Source organism: Mirounga angustirostris, unplaced genomic scaffold (genome assembly GCF_029215605.1).
Source record: "Mirounga angustirostris isolate CCGP_5_RB_7025 unplaced genomic scaffold, mMirAng1.0.hap1 SCAF_9, whole genome shotgun sequence".
NCBI lineage: Eukaryota > Metazoa > Chordata > Mammalia > Carnivora > Phocidae > Mirounga > Mirounga angustirostris.
In genome coordinates, this window is record NW_026991717.1 from 96835137 (window position 1) to 96852601 (window position 17465).

Here is a 17465-nt window from a genome sequence, read left to right on the forward strand (position 1 = left end):
TATAAAACACCAGATTTTGAGAAGGCAAAAATGTAAAATGGCTCAATAATAATTTTTGTATATTGATTATGTGTCAAAATAATGTTTTAGAGATACTGGATTAAATAAAATTCAGAATTAAATTCACCTGTTTCACTTTATGCAGCCATTTGAAAATGTGAAGTTACATATATGGCTTGCACTGTATTTCTACTGGATAGCATTGCAATATAATATTTAATGACATGAAAAACATTCTCAATATATTGTCAAAATTGGTGGCAGGAAACCTTGTTCATCTGATAGCAAAAGAACTCAGAAAAGTATAAAAAGTAGAATAATGAAAATCAATTTTATTGATACTATAAAAGCTGCACATAAAGGTTTTTCATAACTTGTATGTTTATATTATAATAAAATAACACATTAACTGAAGTCCACAAAAGATGTTTTTTTCCTGTATATATAATACTTGTTAGATTTCTACCCACATTTGCTTAAAAAAATAAATTAAACCTCACAGACGTGCATTTAGACGTATGTTCTGTTCCAGTGTTAAAGGCTAATTGGAAGAACATTATTTTCAAAGTATATTTTGCCAAAAGAATATAAAGCCAGTATATTTTTAATACATTCTAGTTCACACCCTCACATAGCAATATGGAATAAAAAAAGAATGTGTTTGAAGAGTTTTTTTCTTTAAAAAAAACAACAAAAAAAAACCCCACCTTCTCCCAAAATGCCAGTTCTAAAACTCTAATCTTTCAAAGTATGTCTAAATTTAGATGTCAAAACAGTTAGGAGCAATCTCTGCGTATCAGGCCTGTGCTGGTGCTGTGGAAACTAACCAATCAGATTCTGTTGCTGACCACAGGGAAAACACAATCTGGACTGTGGGGAGGGAGACAGATGTAGATACGGTCATCTGTGATGCCTTCTCTTCTGGCAAGAAAAAAGCAAGCATCATGGGAATGAAAGAGTCCTGTGGTCTGCCGTGTTGGAGAAAGCAGTGAAGGAGCCTAAAGACCCGCTGAGGAACCAAGAGAGCTGAGGGCAGTTGCGGTCGGGTCAGGGCCATGGCTGGGGGGCGGGAGGCTACTGGTGGGACCTGCAGTTGGAAAAGCAGGAGGCCAGGCTCCGTTCCAGGGGCCTTCGGTGCTACCATGCTGCACTTTAACGAAGCGTAACAGCGTGTTCTTCAGTCAGTTCTTCAGTAAGGTAACTCTGGGGGTCATAGGGACGGTGGGGAGATGGAAGAAAAGATACACACAGGTCAGCTGAGAAATTCTGATGAATTCCGAACCTCTGCAGAGGTTGCAGACGGAGATGAAGGGGATAAATCTGAGAGACCTTTCAGCGCATCGGCAGGTCTGAGAGACCGATGAGTGAGGACGACTGAGGATTTTAGCTTCTGTGACAGCACATGGTCATGATGTAGATTACGGAGAAAATTCCGAAAAGGAAGCAATTTGATGGTGAGGGTGGGAGAATTCGCTCAGTTTTTCATGTGTGGAGTTTCGGAACAACAGTTAATATTCTTTGTATATTTATTACCTTCCAAACACTGCATATGCAGCATCTCATTTAATCCACATATTTAAATACGCTCCTTTCTACACAAGGAAACAGGCTGGGATAACGTGATCAAGGTGTTCCAGTATGGTATCCAGAATGGAACTAGGCAGACTGAGTCCACAACAGACCCCCTTTATCTCTAGGCTACCCTGCTACACTGTACCACAGTCCAATGAAGAGAAAGATCGCTTCCTCTCCTGAGACACAGGAAAGGAGAGGAGGATGTGTAAGGCAAAAGACATATTTGGAAGCAAAGAAACAAAGCTGCTGAGCTCTGTGTGGCAGGAGATAATGCCACCTGCTCTGACCTGGGGTGGGAGACAGGGAACGGAGAGGGCCTCGACCAGGTGTCCAACAGCCCTAAGGACTCAGTGCAACTTGGGGGGGAAGAAGAACAAGATCCACTAATCAGCACTGTCAGCAAACCAGAAACCTGGCTACCCCTGAAATCTGGATCCCAGCAGGGGCTCGGCCATGTCTGGGTCATGACTCAGCAAGGCAAACTTCCAGGAATCCTGGGACTGAGCCCTGTGCAGACCATCCTCTTAATGGAGCCCTAGTTTTCCAGGCAGTATCCCCAGCAGGGACACAGGCCAGAGACCTAATAGGAGGATTACCTTTAAAGAGAGAGCAAGGCGGTCCCTGATGTAGTTCTCTTCTGTTTTTGCCTTTTCGATTTCCTGCTCAAGTTCCAAACGCTGCTTGCCCACCTGCTGCAGGATCTGTTCTCTCTCCTTCCGGAGTTCATTCTTTAAAGCCGCTATCCGTTCCTTGTACTCTTCATCCAGTTTCCTGTGAGAAAGGAAGGCCAATGAGCTGCCATCAAGTCCCTCAGAGGTCCAATGCAGATCCATCAAAAATGGAAACAGAAAGTCACAGAGATGGGAAGCTCCTTGAAGGACCTAATATGTCCCGCTTTCCTTTAGGCTTGACCACACCTACGGCCCTCCAGCCGGGTGTGGCCAACCAGGCAGGCAGGCTGACCCCCACCGAGAGGGGCCAGGGTGGTGGGAGGGAGGGACGTGGCCCTACCAGTCACACCTGAGGTTGTACTCATTCCGCCGCTCTATGGCCGCATGGTGATCATCCACCTCTGAAGCCATGAGAGACTTGAGCTTCTCAGCCTTGTCCAGATCTGACCGTAGCTTCTCTTTTTCTCTGATCACTTGATCAACCCGCTCCCTAGAATGAGAAATAGACAGAGTTCAAGGGAAACTGTCTCTAAGCAACAAGGAGACCCAGAAAAGCTCTCATCTGGCTTGCTTCAGTACAAAACCCAAACCAAGACAACCAGAACCCCTCCAAAACAGAAAGACATTTCCATGGCTCCCTTCAAAAGCCTAATGCAAATCTAAGCGTTACCTCGTTTTCACAGAGGTGAGATGCTAGGAGACAAGCCACATCTGCCTACAGAATGCGTCACAGGCATCTAAAGGACTTGTCGCACAAGTGGGAAAGGGAACAGGGCCGGTGAACCTTCTACCCAACTCACAGCAAATGTCGGATCTCAGCCTTAAAGCTGGCCAGAGCCGCCTGGTGAATGCCATTTTTGGTGACCAGAAGTTCATTTTCAAGAGCCAGTGTCAGTTCTGTCAGGTTGACATTTCCATCAAGGCTGAAATCCAAGGCCTAGAAATCAGAACAAGTTAAAGACCATTATAAGTTCTGTCCTCTAAAGTGGAAGCAGTGAAGGGTATACAAACTCAGAGAAGTGGATGTATAGTCAAGAAGCCGGATGATTACATTTCTTCAGTGACTGCTTAGGGACAATATTCAATCTAAGATCTCTCTGAGGAAACAACGTACTTATTTGCATGTTTAAAAAAATACTATCTGCCACTGTAAATAAATACAATATGTGACTCTAATCTTTACCAACCAGAGATCAGTTAAGAGCACTGCACTTGTCAATAGTTTAGGAGTTAAAAACATGGAAAGTAGTTAGCAACAGACTCCTGGTCAAACGGGGTAAGAAAAGTTACCTCTTATCCCTGAGATCTTGTGAAAAGAAGAATCATTAAGGAGAAATCAAATCAGTTTCAAAAGCACTGGAATTTTTCAGCCCTTGCCCAATTTGTCCTTTTTCTCCCACGTTAGCTGCCATACCTTCAGGATCTCCTGGCTGTTCTCAATGCCCTCTTCCTGCCAGGAGTCAAGTATTTTCTCCACGGATGCGTAGCCCATCCCGTCATCCAGGCAGGAGAAGACCCGAAAGCCAATGGTACTTGTCATCACTGATGGGGTTGTGGTGCGTCGGCCACTCTCATCGAAGGACTGAAAGAAGAAAGAGACTTGAGCCAGGTCAGGCATTTCAACCAGACGTTGACCCAAACTGGACAGTCTTGACCACAATGAGCAGAAGAGATGGCTCTCTAACGCTACTAGAAAAACAAGTCATGCAGCCCCTTTGATCTTTCTTTCCCAAGTGAGTCAAGAATGTAAAACTTATCAAAAACAGTTGATCTGGTAGCAAGTCCCTTGACATAGATGTGTCTCTACTTAACACCAGGTTTCTCTGACCCACAGCTAACATTAAGGGGCATAATTAGTGGCTTCCCACTCTGTAATTTATGGTCATTTTTCAAACCCAACTTCTCCTTCCCAGTGGTTTAGTCTTTCTTCTTTTTTTGCTTCTCTCTTTCTCCTTCTTCTTCCTCAGACAACAGGTTAGTTCATTACAAACTATTCAAATGGGTTTTAACTTCTACTCACGGAGAAATCACTTCCGATTTATTTCTTACCTGCATGGAGAGGTGCCTTTTCAACTGTCTATAGGGAGTAGATGCTGATGGTGTGAGGGATTTTCCATTTTTGAACAAGCCATAGAAAAAATCTTCTACACTCATTGTACCGTCAGGATCAAGATTATGGAAGACTTCCTCAAGCATCTAGAAAATAGTAACCACTTACTTTCAGTATTTCCCTCAAAATAACACAAGGCCCAAAGTACATCTGTGGCCAGTAGAAATTGGCACCACTGTTGACCCTAAGGCTCCAGAAATAGAACATGTCCCTTTATTCTCATTTCACTGAATTTATTTTCCTTTTCAGTAATACGTCCTTCCTCCTCCACAAAGTAAACGTCCATTTTCATAATCTTATGCAATTTAGCAATCAACTGTTTTTTCTCTTATTCATACTCCTAAAATGGGTAATCTTTAATATTGCTATAGATTATTCTATGGACTAAAAATTTACTTTAAAAAGATAAAGGTATAGCTTCCCAGTGTTGTAATAATGGAAATAAGTTTGGACTGGGGACACCTGAGTGGCAGAGTCGGTTAAGTGTCCGACTCCTGATTTCAGCTCCGGTCATGATCTCACAGGGTCATGAGATGGAGCCCCGTGTCAGGCTCCACACTGGGCATGGAACCTGCTTAAGATTCTCTCTCTCCCTCTGCCCCTCCCCTACCTCTCTTAAAAAAAATTTAAAAAGTCTGGACAGACATTAAGCCATTATATTGTGGTGACTACATGATATTTTGCTTATGCTGATTTTTTGAAATTGGTATGTTAGAACAGCAGAATTTAGTCTGGGACAGATTGCAATTATCTAAGAGTTTGGGTCTGAAACCCAGGACTTGGGATTAAGAGCACTACTTGGAACAACATTGTATGTTTTGGGTTTTTATTTGTTTTAATGCTTCAGCACAGGAGAAATGAAGATCAGATAAGACAGATTTTGTGTGCGTCCAATGGAAGGATCCCAGAGATGTAAAGAGAAGGGAATTTTGCCTGGCTATTTTGTACCCTCTAACAATAAGTAGTCCTCATCACGTAACTGGGGAAGGAGAAACTGGATTATAGTCCCTTCCAGAGGCTTGCCTAGGAGGTGGTTTGTCCCCTAGCTCAACAGAGGAATATAAAGGGATGAATAAAGCAGCATATGAGTCACTGACACCACAAAACAGGGAGAAAAGGCAATGATCTCCTTTTTCCTGGCAGTTGGATTCCTCTTTACTCTGGGGTGGGGCTAAGGTTTTTCTATACAGAAACTCCTCCATTGTACAAATCACCTGAGGATCTTGTTAAAATGCAGACTCTGATATAGGGGGTCTGATATTCTGCATCTCTGACAAGCTCTCAGGTGACGTGCATGTTGTTGAGGGGCAAGGAAACTGATTAAGCAGCAAAATTACTCATGAGGCAGTAGAGTCTGCAACTGGGTCCATTCTAACAAAGGCCTCTTTGTGACACATCTTTAAATTTTGACGATTCATTTCATAAGTCTGGACTATTGCTAGGGTTTGTCGTCTCATAACTGTTTATTTTATTCTTCATGGAAGTGCCTGAGGCATTTATTTCAAATGCTTCTTTCCAATTCACATCCAATAGGGAACATCTGTCTCTATCCTTTTTTTAAATACCACTTCCTCTGGAGAGGTCTCCGAAACAAGAAACCATTCTTTTTTTTTTTTTTTAAAAAACCATTCTAAAGAGTGGAAATCTTTGGAAGAAGAACAGTTCTTAATAGAGAATTAAATGGTAAAACCAATGGAAAGGTGTTTGGGGTGAGATTCTGGGGTTACTAAGATCGCTTAGCATTTCTGTCTCGCTCTTACCAACCAGAAGACCACTTTCTTGGAGGACTAGGCTTTCAGGACCACCAAGCCAGAAGTCACAGTAAATCCAGGTGCACTGACCGAAGTTAACAAGCATTATTTCAGCTCTAACCTTAGCTCCACACTGCTTGGGGACTTGTGACCTTGGCCAAGTCGACGCACAGCTTCCAGACTGCCTAAAAAAACCCATCACCTCATCTGTTCAAAGTAGCGGAGCAAGTGAGTCCTGCCAGTAATTGTACACAGGGGAGCGGGCAAGTGGCGAAGAGACGGCTGTGGATTCAGAAGGCAGGGTTGGGCTGAACAGAATGCAAGGCAAATGGGCAATGAGCCCTGTGCAGGAGCCAAATCTAGAACCCAGAGGACATTCTTACTCCTCATGACACACCAGCCGGGTCTCGGATGGTTGATCTCCCAGTGTGTTAGCTGGGAAATGACGCACCAGACTAGGGTTAACAGACCCAAATACCCAGAGAAGCCAGGAAGGCAACGTAGATTAATAAGGCCGGGTGGTCTTGAGACATCACAGAGTGGCGCCATTTAAAGCAGGGAACTGAGCACGTGAGTGCATGCCCTGTCCAAAGGAGCTCGCCGGCCACCTCTCACTGCTCGCACAATGGAGTCAAATATTCTGGTTCTTAGAAAAATCTCCTGATTTAAAAAAAAAAAAAAAAAAGTGTAGCAAAAGTTCAAGTTTTAAACATTGGGCAGGCCAAAGGAAAAAAACCAAAACCCCCAAAACTTTGGGCCATATTTGGCATCTAGGGCGATAGTTTGCCATCCCCGCCCTACAGTTGTCCTTGCTTCTGGAAAGCAGGGTACATGAGACAGGGAATCTAGTTCCCCTTCATGGTAATGGCAACAAGCAGCAGGGACATCCCTTTTTTATCTATAAAATGAGGGGTCTAAAAATCTAAAATTGCTTTCGGCCATGAAATCCTATGATCCCAAGTTACAGGGTGATGAGATCATCTTGAACTTTCAGCTCCTCTGTGGTCTAGAGCCAGCAGTATGAAGTACTATAGTATTTCATGATTTTTTTTGGCAGGGGGAAACATTAAGTAAAAGCTGTATTCAATGAGCAATCTTTTACTCATCCTTGGATCGAGGAAAATAACTAAATGTGCTACTTTTTTCCTGGGCTTTCGAAACTCCACCACAGAAGAAAATGCAACACTCCGCAAATGGCTACAGTTTATTCCAAGAATTGCTCTTAGATAAATAATCCAAGTGTGTGCAGTATTTCTCGGCAAAACCACCCAAGGTTCTGCATACTGCACTGGTTTATAATTTAGGATGAATTTAATTTCATGACTCAACAAGCAACACTGAAAAATAAATGACCACTGAGCCATTAAAAAGACAGTCAAAAGGTACAGAACAGTCACATATTCTAGGGAGAAGGAGGGGAAAAGCTTTTCTGCAAATTCGGCTACTTGGTAGCTTTTGATGGTAAATATCTGGTTTAGGAAAATAATACCCCATAGCCCCTGAGCAAGCAGACAATATGGTTTCAAATATCATTATAATCAAAGATTCCCCCAACTACAACTGCAGCCCTAACCTCTGAGTCCCTCCTTATTTTCAGCTCTTTGAAAGACAAATCTTAGAATTATTTATATTCTCACGTTTCACGGCTATTCATGCACCCAGTCCTGCCAGTTCCCCTCTTAATTCTTCAGAAAAGGCAAAGCTCAGAATCTTATCAAGCAGGAGTCTTTTGGGGGCTCCTTCAAGATTCTTCTGTATATCTTCAAAACCACCAACCTCCCCTTTTTCATTTCCTCATGACCAGAATATTGTGATGGCTCCTGGCTGGGCCCCTAGCCACAGGCTGTCCCAACACCAATATACCCCACAAAAGCAGCTCAGACCATCCTCAGTATCGAAGTCTGTCCTACATATTACTCATTCTGTGGTTGATAATGAGATCTTTGCTCCAAAAACCTAAACTCATCAGCCTGGCCTTTGAAATACTCGCCCAGTTCCAATCTCCTCAGCTGCCTGCGTAATCTGTCCTCCGGGTCTTTCCCACATTTGCTCTGTGGAAGCCACTTCTACAAATGTATCTGCCATCGTGGCTGCACTGAGGTCATGGCTGATAATGACGTGGGGTAACATGCTTAGCACAGCAAGGGGCTCAGTGGGCGTCAGCTATTGTCAGGGATTTTTTTGTTTTTTGTTTGTTTTCCATAACACAACATGAGCTTCTCCAGGAAGAATCTTCATGGCTTACTTCCTAGAGAAAAAAGAGACTGGAGTCTCTGTAACATGCGGCAGGAAGCCAAAATATGGCTCTTCCTAGCCTGTGGCCAGTCTAGACATTATCATGATTATTTCTGAATAAAAATATGAGGCAAGACTTACCTCTCCATCAACATTCTGCAGACCATACTGCTCACAGATGGAGACCAGCTTCTTTCGGTTCAGGTGACCATCACGGGTGATCCCCAAGTCTTCACAAACCTCCTGCAGTTTCTCTTCTATCCAGTCTTGGGGAGCAGAAGACCCACTCTGTGAGGCATTCAAGTCGTCTGGGTTCCAAAATCTTAACTGACCTGAAATAAAAACATCTATTGTGCTATGCACAAAGGAATTGCAAAGAGAGAGAGCCTATCCTCAAAGAAAATTATGCTTTTTGAAAGTCAATATTACAGGAAAGAGACTATCAATGCAGATTCCATTTTGATTTGAGTCTGCAGTTCACATGAAATAGAACCACAGGTTCTTGGGCTGCAACTAGAGTGAAGAGGCACCTTTTTTTCTACACCATGCAAGAAACACCTCCTGCGCAGGCATACCAAGGTTCTAGGTTTGTTTTATTCCAACTGAAAGCAAGCACAGGCTTAAGGCTTCGGTGTGACTGGGGGAGAAAGCTAGTTGAGAGCCAGTCCAGAGAGATTTCTATGCCCTGCCCCAACTATAGCTACCAGACGTCACTATTGCCGCTCTTTCTAGTTGAAGCAGTAGAAGTGCTTTTACTGAGAAGGAAATGATTTCATGATAAGTATCATAACATAATCATAAAAGTCTCAGGATTATCCTGTTTCCAAATCTTTACACCTTCAAATATTCTGCCCTACAGACAAACCCACTTGAAAGAATAAATGGTTGTAAATTGCACGTTACTAATCATTTAACATTAAGGATAGGTTTTATTTGAACGCTTAAGGATCAGACTTATTTAAAAATCAAAATGTATTTAGCCTCTATTCAAAGTTCTCACTTCAAGGTAAATTTTTCACTTACATGTTAGACATTTCTAAAGTCATTACTCAATCATGAGATAATTACTGGCACAATTTTCTGTGCCTGGAAGAACCTTAGGAGGCTGAGAAGTACATTTAGTGCTACCCTTACTATTTATTGAAGAAATTAAGCTCATTACTGCTGTGTCTTTCCAGGTTAGAGACCTAGAGAACACACAGTAATTACTCTTAAGTGAAGTTTCGCCAGGGTAGCCTGAAGTGGGAGAAGGTTCTGGCAGCTGAACCACAGTGCCATCTGCTGGCTCCAGAAGTTCAACATGTTCTGTGGCTTCTTCAATCCATCTGAAACTTGTCAATGGGTGCATTTTAATAGGTCTCTATTTAGTTTAGGACTGCTCATAGATTAATTTCAAAGTTTGTTTAAGAGTAACTGACCCATACGTAAAATTCCACATCTTAGTTGCCATACCTTGCATGAGGTTAAATGCTAGGGTTTTAAAACTATGAACTTTCCCCTGGGAATGAGTATTTTTTATGGCTGTTGTTCTCAGGGTTACTTCTTAGCTGGCCTCCAGCAAGCGAGGCTGTTGGGAAGAAGGTTGAGAGCTGCAGGGAAGGGGGTGTGGAGTCTGAGTGCCCTGCGACCAGCAGAGCCCGACACACACTCAGTTCCTACCTTCTGCTTCATACTCCTCACTGCGTTGTGTCTTCCAGTGCTAGGGAAGGCAAGAGAAGATTAGTGTATGTTAGTACATATTAAGTCTTTCCAAGATCAGAACACTCCCTGGCTCTGAAATCATCACCTGGGTGAGTCACATGACTCAGAACCCTCCAGGTGGGCTCTCCTGAGTCAACCAGCCAATCAAGAGACTCAAGAAACACCACAGAGCCGGCTGCACTATTTCACTAGGGATTTGCCTTTTGCATTTGCAAATTGACTCATTCAACAGCAAAGCCTATCACAGCCAATAAAACAAAGCCAAAGCAAATATTCAGAATCCATCAACCAACAAAAATTCATACCATGCATTTATGAATTTGTTCTTCAATGTGTAGTGGGTGCGAGGTATTATGGTACATCTTCAGAATACGACTATGAACAGAACACATTTCTTGCCTTGAGAAGTTTATATGCTAATGAAGACATGCACACAAGAACACAGAAAGTACAATATTGTAGCATATTAAGTGTTACGATGGGCAAGTTTTCAAAATGTTAATGAGGGTACCTAAATGGGACCCTCCAGACTCGGGAGATCAGGGTAGACTTCCTGAAAGAAGCAACATCTAAACTGAGGCCTGAAGGGTGAGCTGGAGAGAGCCATGTGAAAAGGAAGGAGAAGCCACTGTTTGCCGAAGCACAGAGGCAAGAATGAGCCTAGTGTGTCTGTGACACAGTGAGGAAGGAGACAGAGATACAACCCAAAACAGGTAGGCTAGAAAGCTCAAGTTAAATAAAATATATGTTACCGGTAAATTGCATTAGAAGCCGTGAAAATTACCTGAACTGGACCATCTTGCCCATTGTGCTGTTACTACTGGGTCTTTTTCAAGTCACAGTACACATTTGTAATCCGTGTACTGCACAAGAGCACCCAGCCAAGGGCACAAATCAGAACAACTCCAGCCCTTGCTCCACCGGCCAAGCACAGCACAGGTCTACTTCCGGTCAGTGGCAACGAGTAGGTTCGCGGTGGCCTTTGGCTGGCCAGCGAGCCGCCTAATCACTCCTGTTGGGAGGGTCTACAACCATCGCAGGAAACCCTGTTGAGAAACGGGGTAGCCCCCCTTTTGAAAGCTGGCTGCTGTCTCAGCAGAGATCCAACCTGATGAATGAAGCTGCCTTTGATAACAAATACCCAGCCCTTTCTCTGTGATGGCTGAACTACACAAGACGATCTGATTTCTTGGGATTCTAAAGAAACACAACAGGAAAATACACCTGATGAACTCGTCTCCAAGAGCTTGGATCTCTCATGGCAAACAGTGCGCCACCCAAAATCCTTAGCTTGAATGCTGACTTTCGGTATATCATTCAAGCCGAGACGAGTTGAAGTCATCTACTTCCTTCCTCCCCATACTCACCTATGCTGGTCCTCTCCAATTAACTAAAGGACAGCGATCTCCCAGGGTTTCACAGTTCCATATTTTACTTAGAAAGAGACTGAAGCTAGCACCAGAGAGTTTCCCCAGTTCTGCCACACTATACTGAAACTCCAAACTGACGATGCTGAGATGGGTCATTCTTGCCGTGACTTGAAATGCAGAAGTTCACTACGACTCCTTCAGATTGCAACCGCAAGTCGCTAATACACATGGTAGTTATGGAAACAGAATTAGGGGACAGTGTGATTTTTGCTTGTCTGTGATTACAATTTTAGCAGTCCACATTTCCTCATAAAGACACAGTGCCAACCTGGTGGATGTATGAGGCACGGTGGGGGTACGGAAGGAGCAGTGGGTAAGCAGCCCAATGTACAGTTTTTCTTACACTATTGGTTCTGGGCAGAATTCAACCGTTGTCATATGAAATGATTTAAATCAATAAAGCCCCACTAATAAAAGCAGCCTGCCTGTCTGTCCCAGCATATCTATTTCCTCACCCACAGAGCGAAGATTTAAATTCTTATACTACTTTGGCACCCCACATTGTGAAAATTTATTATTCAGCATATAAGTTGGAAGCACCCTAAAATGGAATCCCTTAAATCCACCTAAAACAAATAAAATGGGTTTCTATGATCTAAGAACCACCGTTCAAAATAAAACCTACTAAAATCATGAGAAGGGGACAATTTTTTAACAGCACAAATGGACAGGAAAAGTAACAGGAGAATATGCATCATCACTGGACCCAAACAAGAAAGGGAGCCCCCACTAGGATAAACAGATGGAAAAATGCAAACACACACCTTCAAAAAACCCTTGGTAACAACTCCTAACATAATGAGGTGCGTACAGTGACAGAAAGGTTTGTTTCTTACATTTGCTCACCTCTCAATTCACTTTAAAATAGTGAGCAATTAGTTCAGAGGTGCAAGAGGCTCCAGTATACTGTTTCAAATATTTTATGAGTCTATGGGACTGGACGCTTGTATCTGCTTCACTTCTCAGGACAGTATTCCCTGCTGCCCTCCTTCCCTGATTCTTCCTCCTAATTAATAAGAGTGTGGGGACATGGGAGCCAGACTGCCTTATCTACTGAATTTGGCCTGGACACATTTATGAATTGCTTTTGCCTCAGTTTCTCCATCTACAAAATGGGAATATAATAGTACATATTTCACAGAGTTGGGCAGAATGCTTAGAATTGTGCTTAGCACATAATAAGCACTATAAAACCTTATTTCATGTGTTTATGTAGTACCTATTAAATTTATTTTGCTAGATTTTATTTTTATTACCATGTTTAAACTTAAGGCGTTAAATTGGTGGCCCTGGGAAAGTATCAGTTATTCATATAAATTTGTAAGAAAAATGCCAAGTCCAGCAGATATGCAAAGAATACAGACAGACAATTCACATAAAAGGCAACACAATTAAACAAATATGGGGAAAGACTCATTTCAACAGCAAAGAAGTATAAATTAAAACCAAGGAATCACTTTGTTCCCATTAAATTAGCAGTATTTAAGACAGGAGTCCTATTACCATCAAGGTTATGATTTAAAATAGGCCTGTTAAAATGTTACTGGTAGCAATGTGGATGGACATTACCCTTTTAGTAAAGAAAATTGCTTCATGTTTGAAAGCCATAAAAACGTTCATACTCTTCGACCCAGTAATTTCATATGATTTCTAATGATAGTAAAGTCAAAGGAAAAAGGCATATGCATAGATAGGTACATTTAGCACTCTTTGTAAGAGTACAGAAAACAATTTAAAACCCTCAACAATGGGGCACAAACTACAATTATACATCATAATGTAGTCATTAAAACTATAATTATAAAACCATGTAGGAGACGGAAAAATATGAAATGTTAAATGAAAGACCGTAACAAAAATGCTCTCTATACTATGACTGCCGCTGGCAAAAATATTTATACAATAAGACAAAGACTGGAAGGAAACAGACATAATCAAAATTGGTTCATTTGGTTGAGGGAATGTGGCAAACGATTATATTTCCTTTGCTATTCTAGACGTTCATGCAATAGGAACAGGTCCGACCTTGCTATTTCTTTTACCCACCTGCCCTCAAATCCTCACCAAATGAATTTCCTATGTCTGTGATGTCTGCGGCCTCGTCCTGCCCTGTGACCTGGGACAGAGGAGGCCTCGCAGGAGGCCCAGGTACGGTTCCTGCTGGTGCCTCCTGAGCTTAGCGGAGTGCGGCAAGATCAGGGACACTGGTCGGAGACCCGAATGGGGGCCTGAGACCAGGACACCCTGGAGGTAGCTTAACCGGGTGGCATCAGGTTCAGCCCCGCCTTCTGAAGCCCGGGCAGCTCAGGCAGCTTATACAATCTCACACAAACTACTTTGGGCACACGGTGGCGGGTAAGGGAGAACTTGTTAAAAAATCGCTAGGGTGACAGTCACGCACAATTTCTCCCGTGGCCCTGTGTAAGAAACCTAGATCCAGCTAGGACCAGCCTTCTAGAAGCAGCAAACTTAGGCTGAATGGCTGTAGTTTCATTCCAAGACCGCTTCAGTTGGAGATGGGGTTTGCTGCCCAGAAATGTGCTGCGCCCCTCCCCACTCTCCACCAAGGGTCCGTCCCTTTAATAAGGGGGAGGTAAGCACAGGGTGGCTGAATGTTTGTTATTAAGTTGCAATTTCGAGGGTTGAGTGGGTAGGGGAGAGATTCAGTTCATTCATAGCTCAGGGGCAGCAGGAGGGGGATGTCAGGTTGGAAGGCTGGGGGAATTAGATCATTGGCCTACTAGAATAGCACCAATAAAAGAAGGCATCATTCTGGAACAAGGTCTTTTCATTGCTGTTGGTTTACCCAGTGCAGTGAAAGCCTGGCAAGGCAGGTGGTCTCTGAGCACAGATCAGCCATGAGCATCAGAAGGGAGGTAATCTCAAAAACCTTTGGAAAAGTCGGGGAAGAAAGGAGGGACAATGGCTGGCATGTGTTCTCGAGACTAATTCACGAAAAAGGGTTCCATCACCTCGCACTGGAGAAATGGTATTAATAAATGTTTTCAAATCATTCTGTGGGACTTCAATTACTCCGCCCCTGGAGGCAAAAGGGCAGAGGGCGTAAGCACAAGGGCTGAGCGGAGAGACGGGGTTAAGTCTGGCTCTGGCGCTCTGTGACCCCTGGGGTACCCGGCTTGGGCCACAGGCCCAAGAACGTGCAGGCATATGCCTGGCACTTAGAAGTGTTAGCTGCTGTTATTAGTTCAGCCACAACAATGATGTGGTAAGGATCTGGGCTCCAGAGCTGGACCCCGCCCCCCCCAGTTCAGTTTCAGCTCCACCACTTCCTTGCTGTTCAACCTTGGACTCGTTGCTTAACTCCCCGCCTGCCTCGATTATCTCAAAATGCCTGCCTACAAAGGTGTGCTAATATTTGGAACGCACTTAAAATAGTGCCTGCTACAAATTAAGAGCTAAGTGTCTGTTAAGTAAATCGGTATTACTATTACTGCTCCTATTATTTGGGTGTCCAAAACTAGGACAAGGGCAGAGAAAAGAAACAGCAGATAGACCAACGTCAGCTTTAGGAACAAACCCAAAAGAGACTCTGTAGAAGCTACGGCTTTGAACATGGTTGTTGTGATGAAGCAATCAATTTCTGATTCAACTTAGGGGCAGGGCCTCCCTGGGCACCCTCCCCATGGGCGGCAGTGCCCTGTGGGTGGCCGCAGCCGGCAGGGGCAGCCCGTGCTTCCGTATCAGCATGACCAGCGTGCTGGCCCACAGCCCCACTGAGAGCAGCCGGAGCGGAGAGGGTCAGAGGTTGCCTGGCCCCAAAATGGCTGCTACCAAAGGCAGCCCCCAGCCCCCCTCGGGCAGACAAAGGGAGCCCCGCACCCACTCCGTGGGCTGTGCCTCTCCACGTCACACTGGCAACTGTGGCTGGCGCTCTAGCTGTCCTATGGCTGGGCCAGGGTGCCCCGCACACGTGGGCCACACCAGCGAAACTGCTTTCAGAACGCTTTCTCGGGAGGGCCTCCTGCTTTGCTGGCCTGCAGAGCAGATAGGCCTGAGCCTCTTGCAGCCCAGGCTTCCAGCCCCGAGCCTGGGCCCGGCGCGGCCCGCGCCCACAATAGCCCAGTCCCAGGCCCCACCAGTCATCTGCTCCAACACAGATCTCGCGCCCTGCAGAATGTATGGCTAATTAAAACGATTATGGGGGCACACACGGGGTTATTCTTTCCCAGCAGAGGTGGCTGAACTGATCTCAGCAGCCTTAAGCACGTGTTTTGTTTTGTTTTGTTTTCTTCTTCTTCTTCTTTTGAAAGGGGAGAGCTTTGCAAGCCCAGAGGAGGAGGAAGGAAATCTACTGGGATAACAAAGCTCCCCAAACAGAGTTGTAGTGTCCATTTGATGAGAGCAGTGTACTTAGCTAAGCCCAGGAAGTCTCTGGAAAAACACACACAGAAATCAGTTTAGAAGAGTGCCTATAGCCAAAACTTGAGGACTTCTAAAAATACGGCATCTATGGCATATTTAACTAATAGTCCTAAATATCTATAAAGCCCTTGCTCTGAGCCAGGTACCGGGAGCCCAGTACGCCCAGCAGGGCCCCTGTTTCCGCAGGGACACACCTCCTGGGACTTCAGTTCGTTCCTACCACCCTGCCTTTGAAGGCACGCCAGGCAATGAAGGCCTGACCGCCCAGCTCCCGGTCTCTCCGCTCCGAACCCAGAGACAAGCTGCTCCGCTGCAGGTCTGTCATGACCAGAAAGCCCATCAGTTCCTTTATCTTTAAAAGCAATTAAAAAATAAAAGCAATTAAAAGCTACAAGTAAGTCCTGGGGACAACAGGAGTTAATGTAGGATTTTTAGCGGCACACGCATTTAGATGAGTCCTGCTACATTGCCAAAACGCCTCTGGGACTGCCAGTGTGAAGAAATGCTGAATTTAAAAGCGTTTGAGCCTTAAAGTCTCCTCTCATACCAAGGCTGGGGAGTGCTCTCGGTTCACTGGATTCTAAAGTCCCTAAAGAAAGGGATTTTTAAAATATATCTGCTCACCAGATCTTACTCATCAGAGCTGCTCTTGGTGGATAGTGAATACCGCTTTTCCATTTGGAAAATATACCTAATGGTATAGTTGGAAAATGTTACTCTTATCATTAAAATTAACTAGTTAATGTTTTTATTTGTTGTCTCTTTTATTTTCTAGTTAGAGAATAATTACTGGAAATTGTTGACCTGGAAGGACTTGGGGGGGGGGGATGGGGCGGGCTGGACGCCAAGGGCATTCCCTCCAGGATCAAGTCAGGAAGGCTTACCCAGGACAGCAAAGCCTCAAAGTTGGAAAGCTGCGGTCTGCGTTTGAATGAGAGATACTGTATTAGCTTTGAAGGGACTTCTTTACATCACTTTCAAGTGGTCTATAATCATATCTTGAATGAGCGTTTCATCTCTGGGAATGGCCAAAGGGTCTAATAGATTTAAGAAAAAGAAAGGGAAATGCTGAAATTCCATTAATAAGAAAAGCTATCCTGATGATGTCACGTCGTTTGATGGAAGTAAATGGCATCAGGAATGAGACCACTTACTTTGCCAAAGACTAGAACAAGAAAATCTAATGGGAGGAATAGGTACATTTCAGCTACAAAAGTCTTGGCAGAACTTCGCTCCATTATTAAGAAGCTTGCTCCAGCATCAAATATTTCCTCCATACAGTATAAACGAGGAATTCACGAAGGTTAACTGTGAAGTTAGGCCTACATGAAAATGAACGTTAAGGGGACCAGAAGTCAGTTTCCCAGTGCTTGGCAAAGTCTAATTTTCCGTAGGGTAGTAAAGCCAGTTTGGGGGGTTGGTTTGTTCGTTTTTAGTTCTTAAACCCCACCCCCCCACACCCCTTCCTCCCCACACAGTCCCGACACAAAGCCGTGATTGCCCATCCATTGTTGAGCACATGAAGCAACTGGCTTCCACTTTTCTCTCAGGCCCTCACTTAAACTGCCTGGTTTTGGCTTACACGACGATTGTCTATAGTGGGAGAAAT

At 44.1% G+C, this 17465-nt stretch overlaps 1 protein-coding gene across 7 annotated transcripts in view; it reads right to left on the minus strand.

The window, feature by feature from the left end:
* Positions 1-17465, minus strand: part of NIN (ninein) — a 97766-nt gene that overhangs the window by 43911 nt on the left and 36390 nt on the right. For all 7 annotated transcript variants that reach the window (XM_045900826.3, XM_045900825.3, XM_045900830.3 and 4 more), the window contains exons 6-12: positions 10002-10041; positions 8484-8674; positions 4296-4442; positions 3661-3828; positions 3047-3183; positions 2596-2736; positions 2172-2346 (exon numbers count right to left, since the gene is read on the minus strand). In XM_045900826.3, the coding sequence (XP_045756782.1) occupies positions 2172-2346; positions 2596-2736; positions 3047-3183; positions 3661-3828; positions 4296-4442; positions 8484-8674; positions 10002-10041 (999 nt within the window). The remainder of the gene's footprint in view (positions 1-2171; positions 2347-2595; positions 2737-3046; positions 3184-3660; positions 3829-4295; positions 4443-8483; positions 8675-10001; positions 10042-17465) is intronic.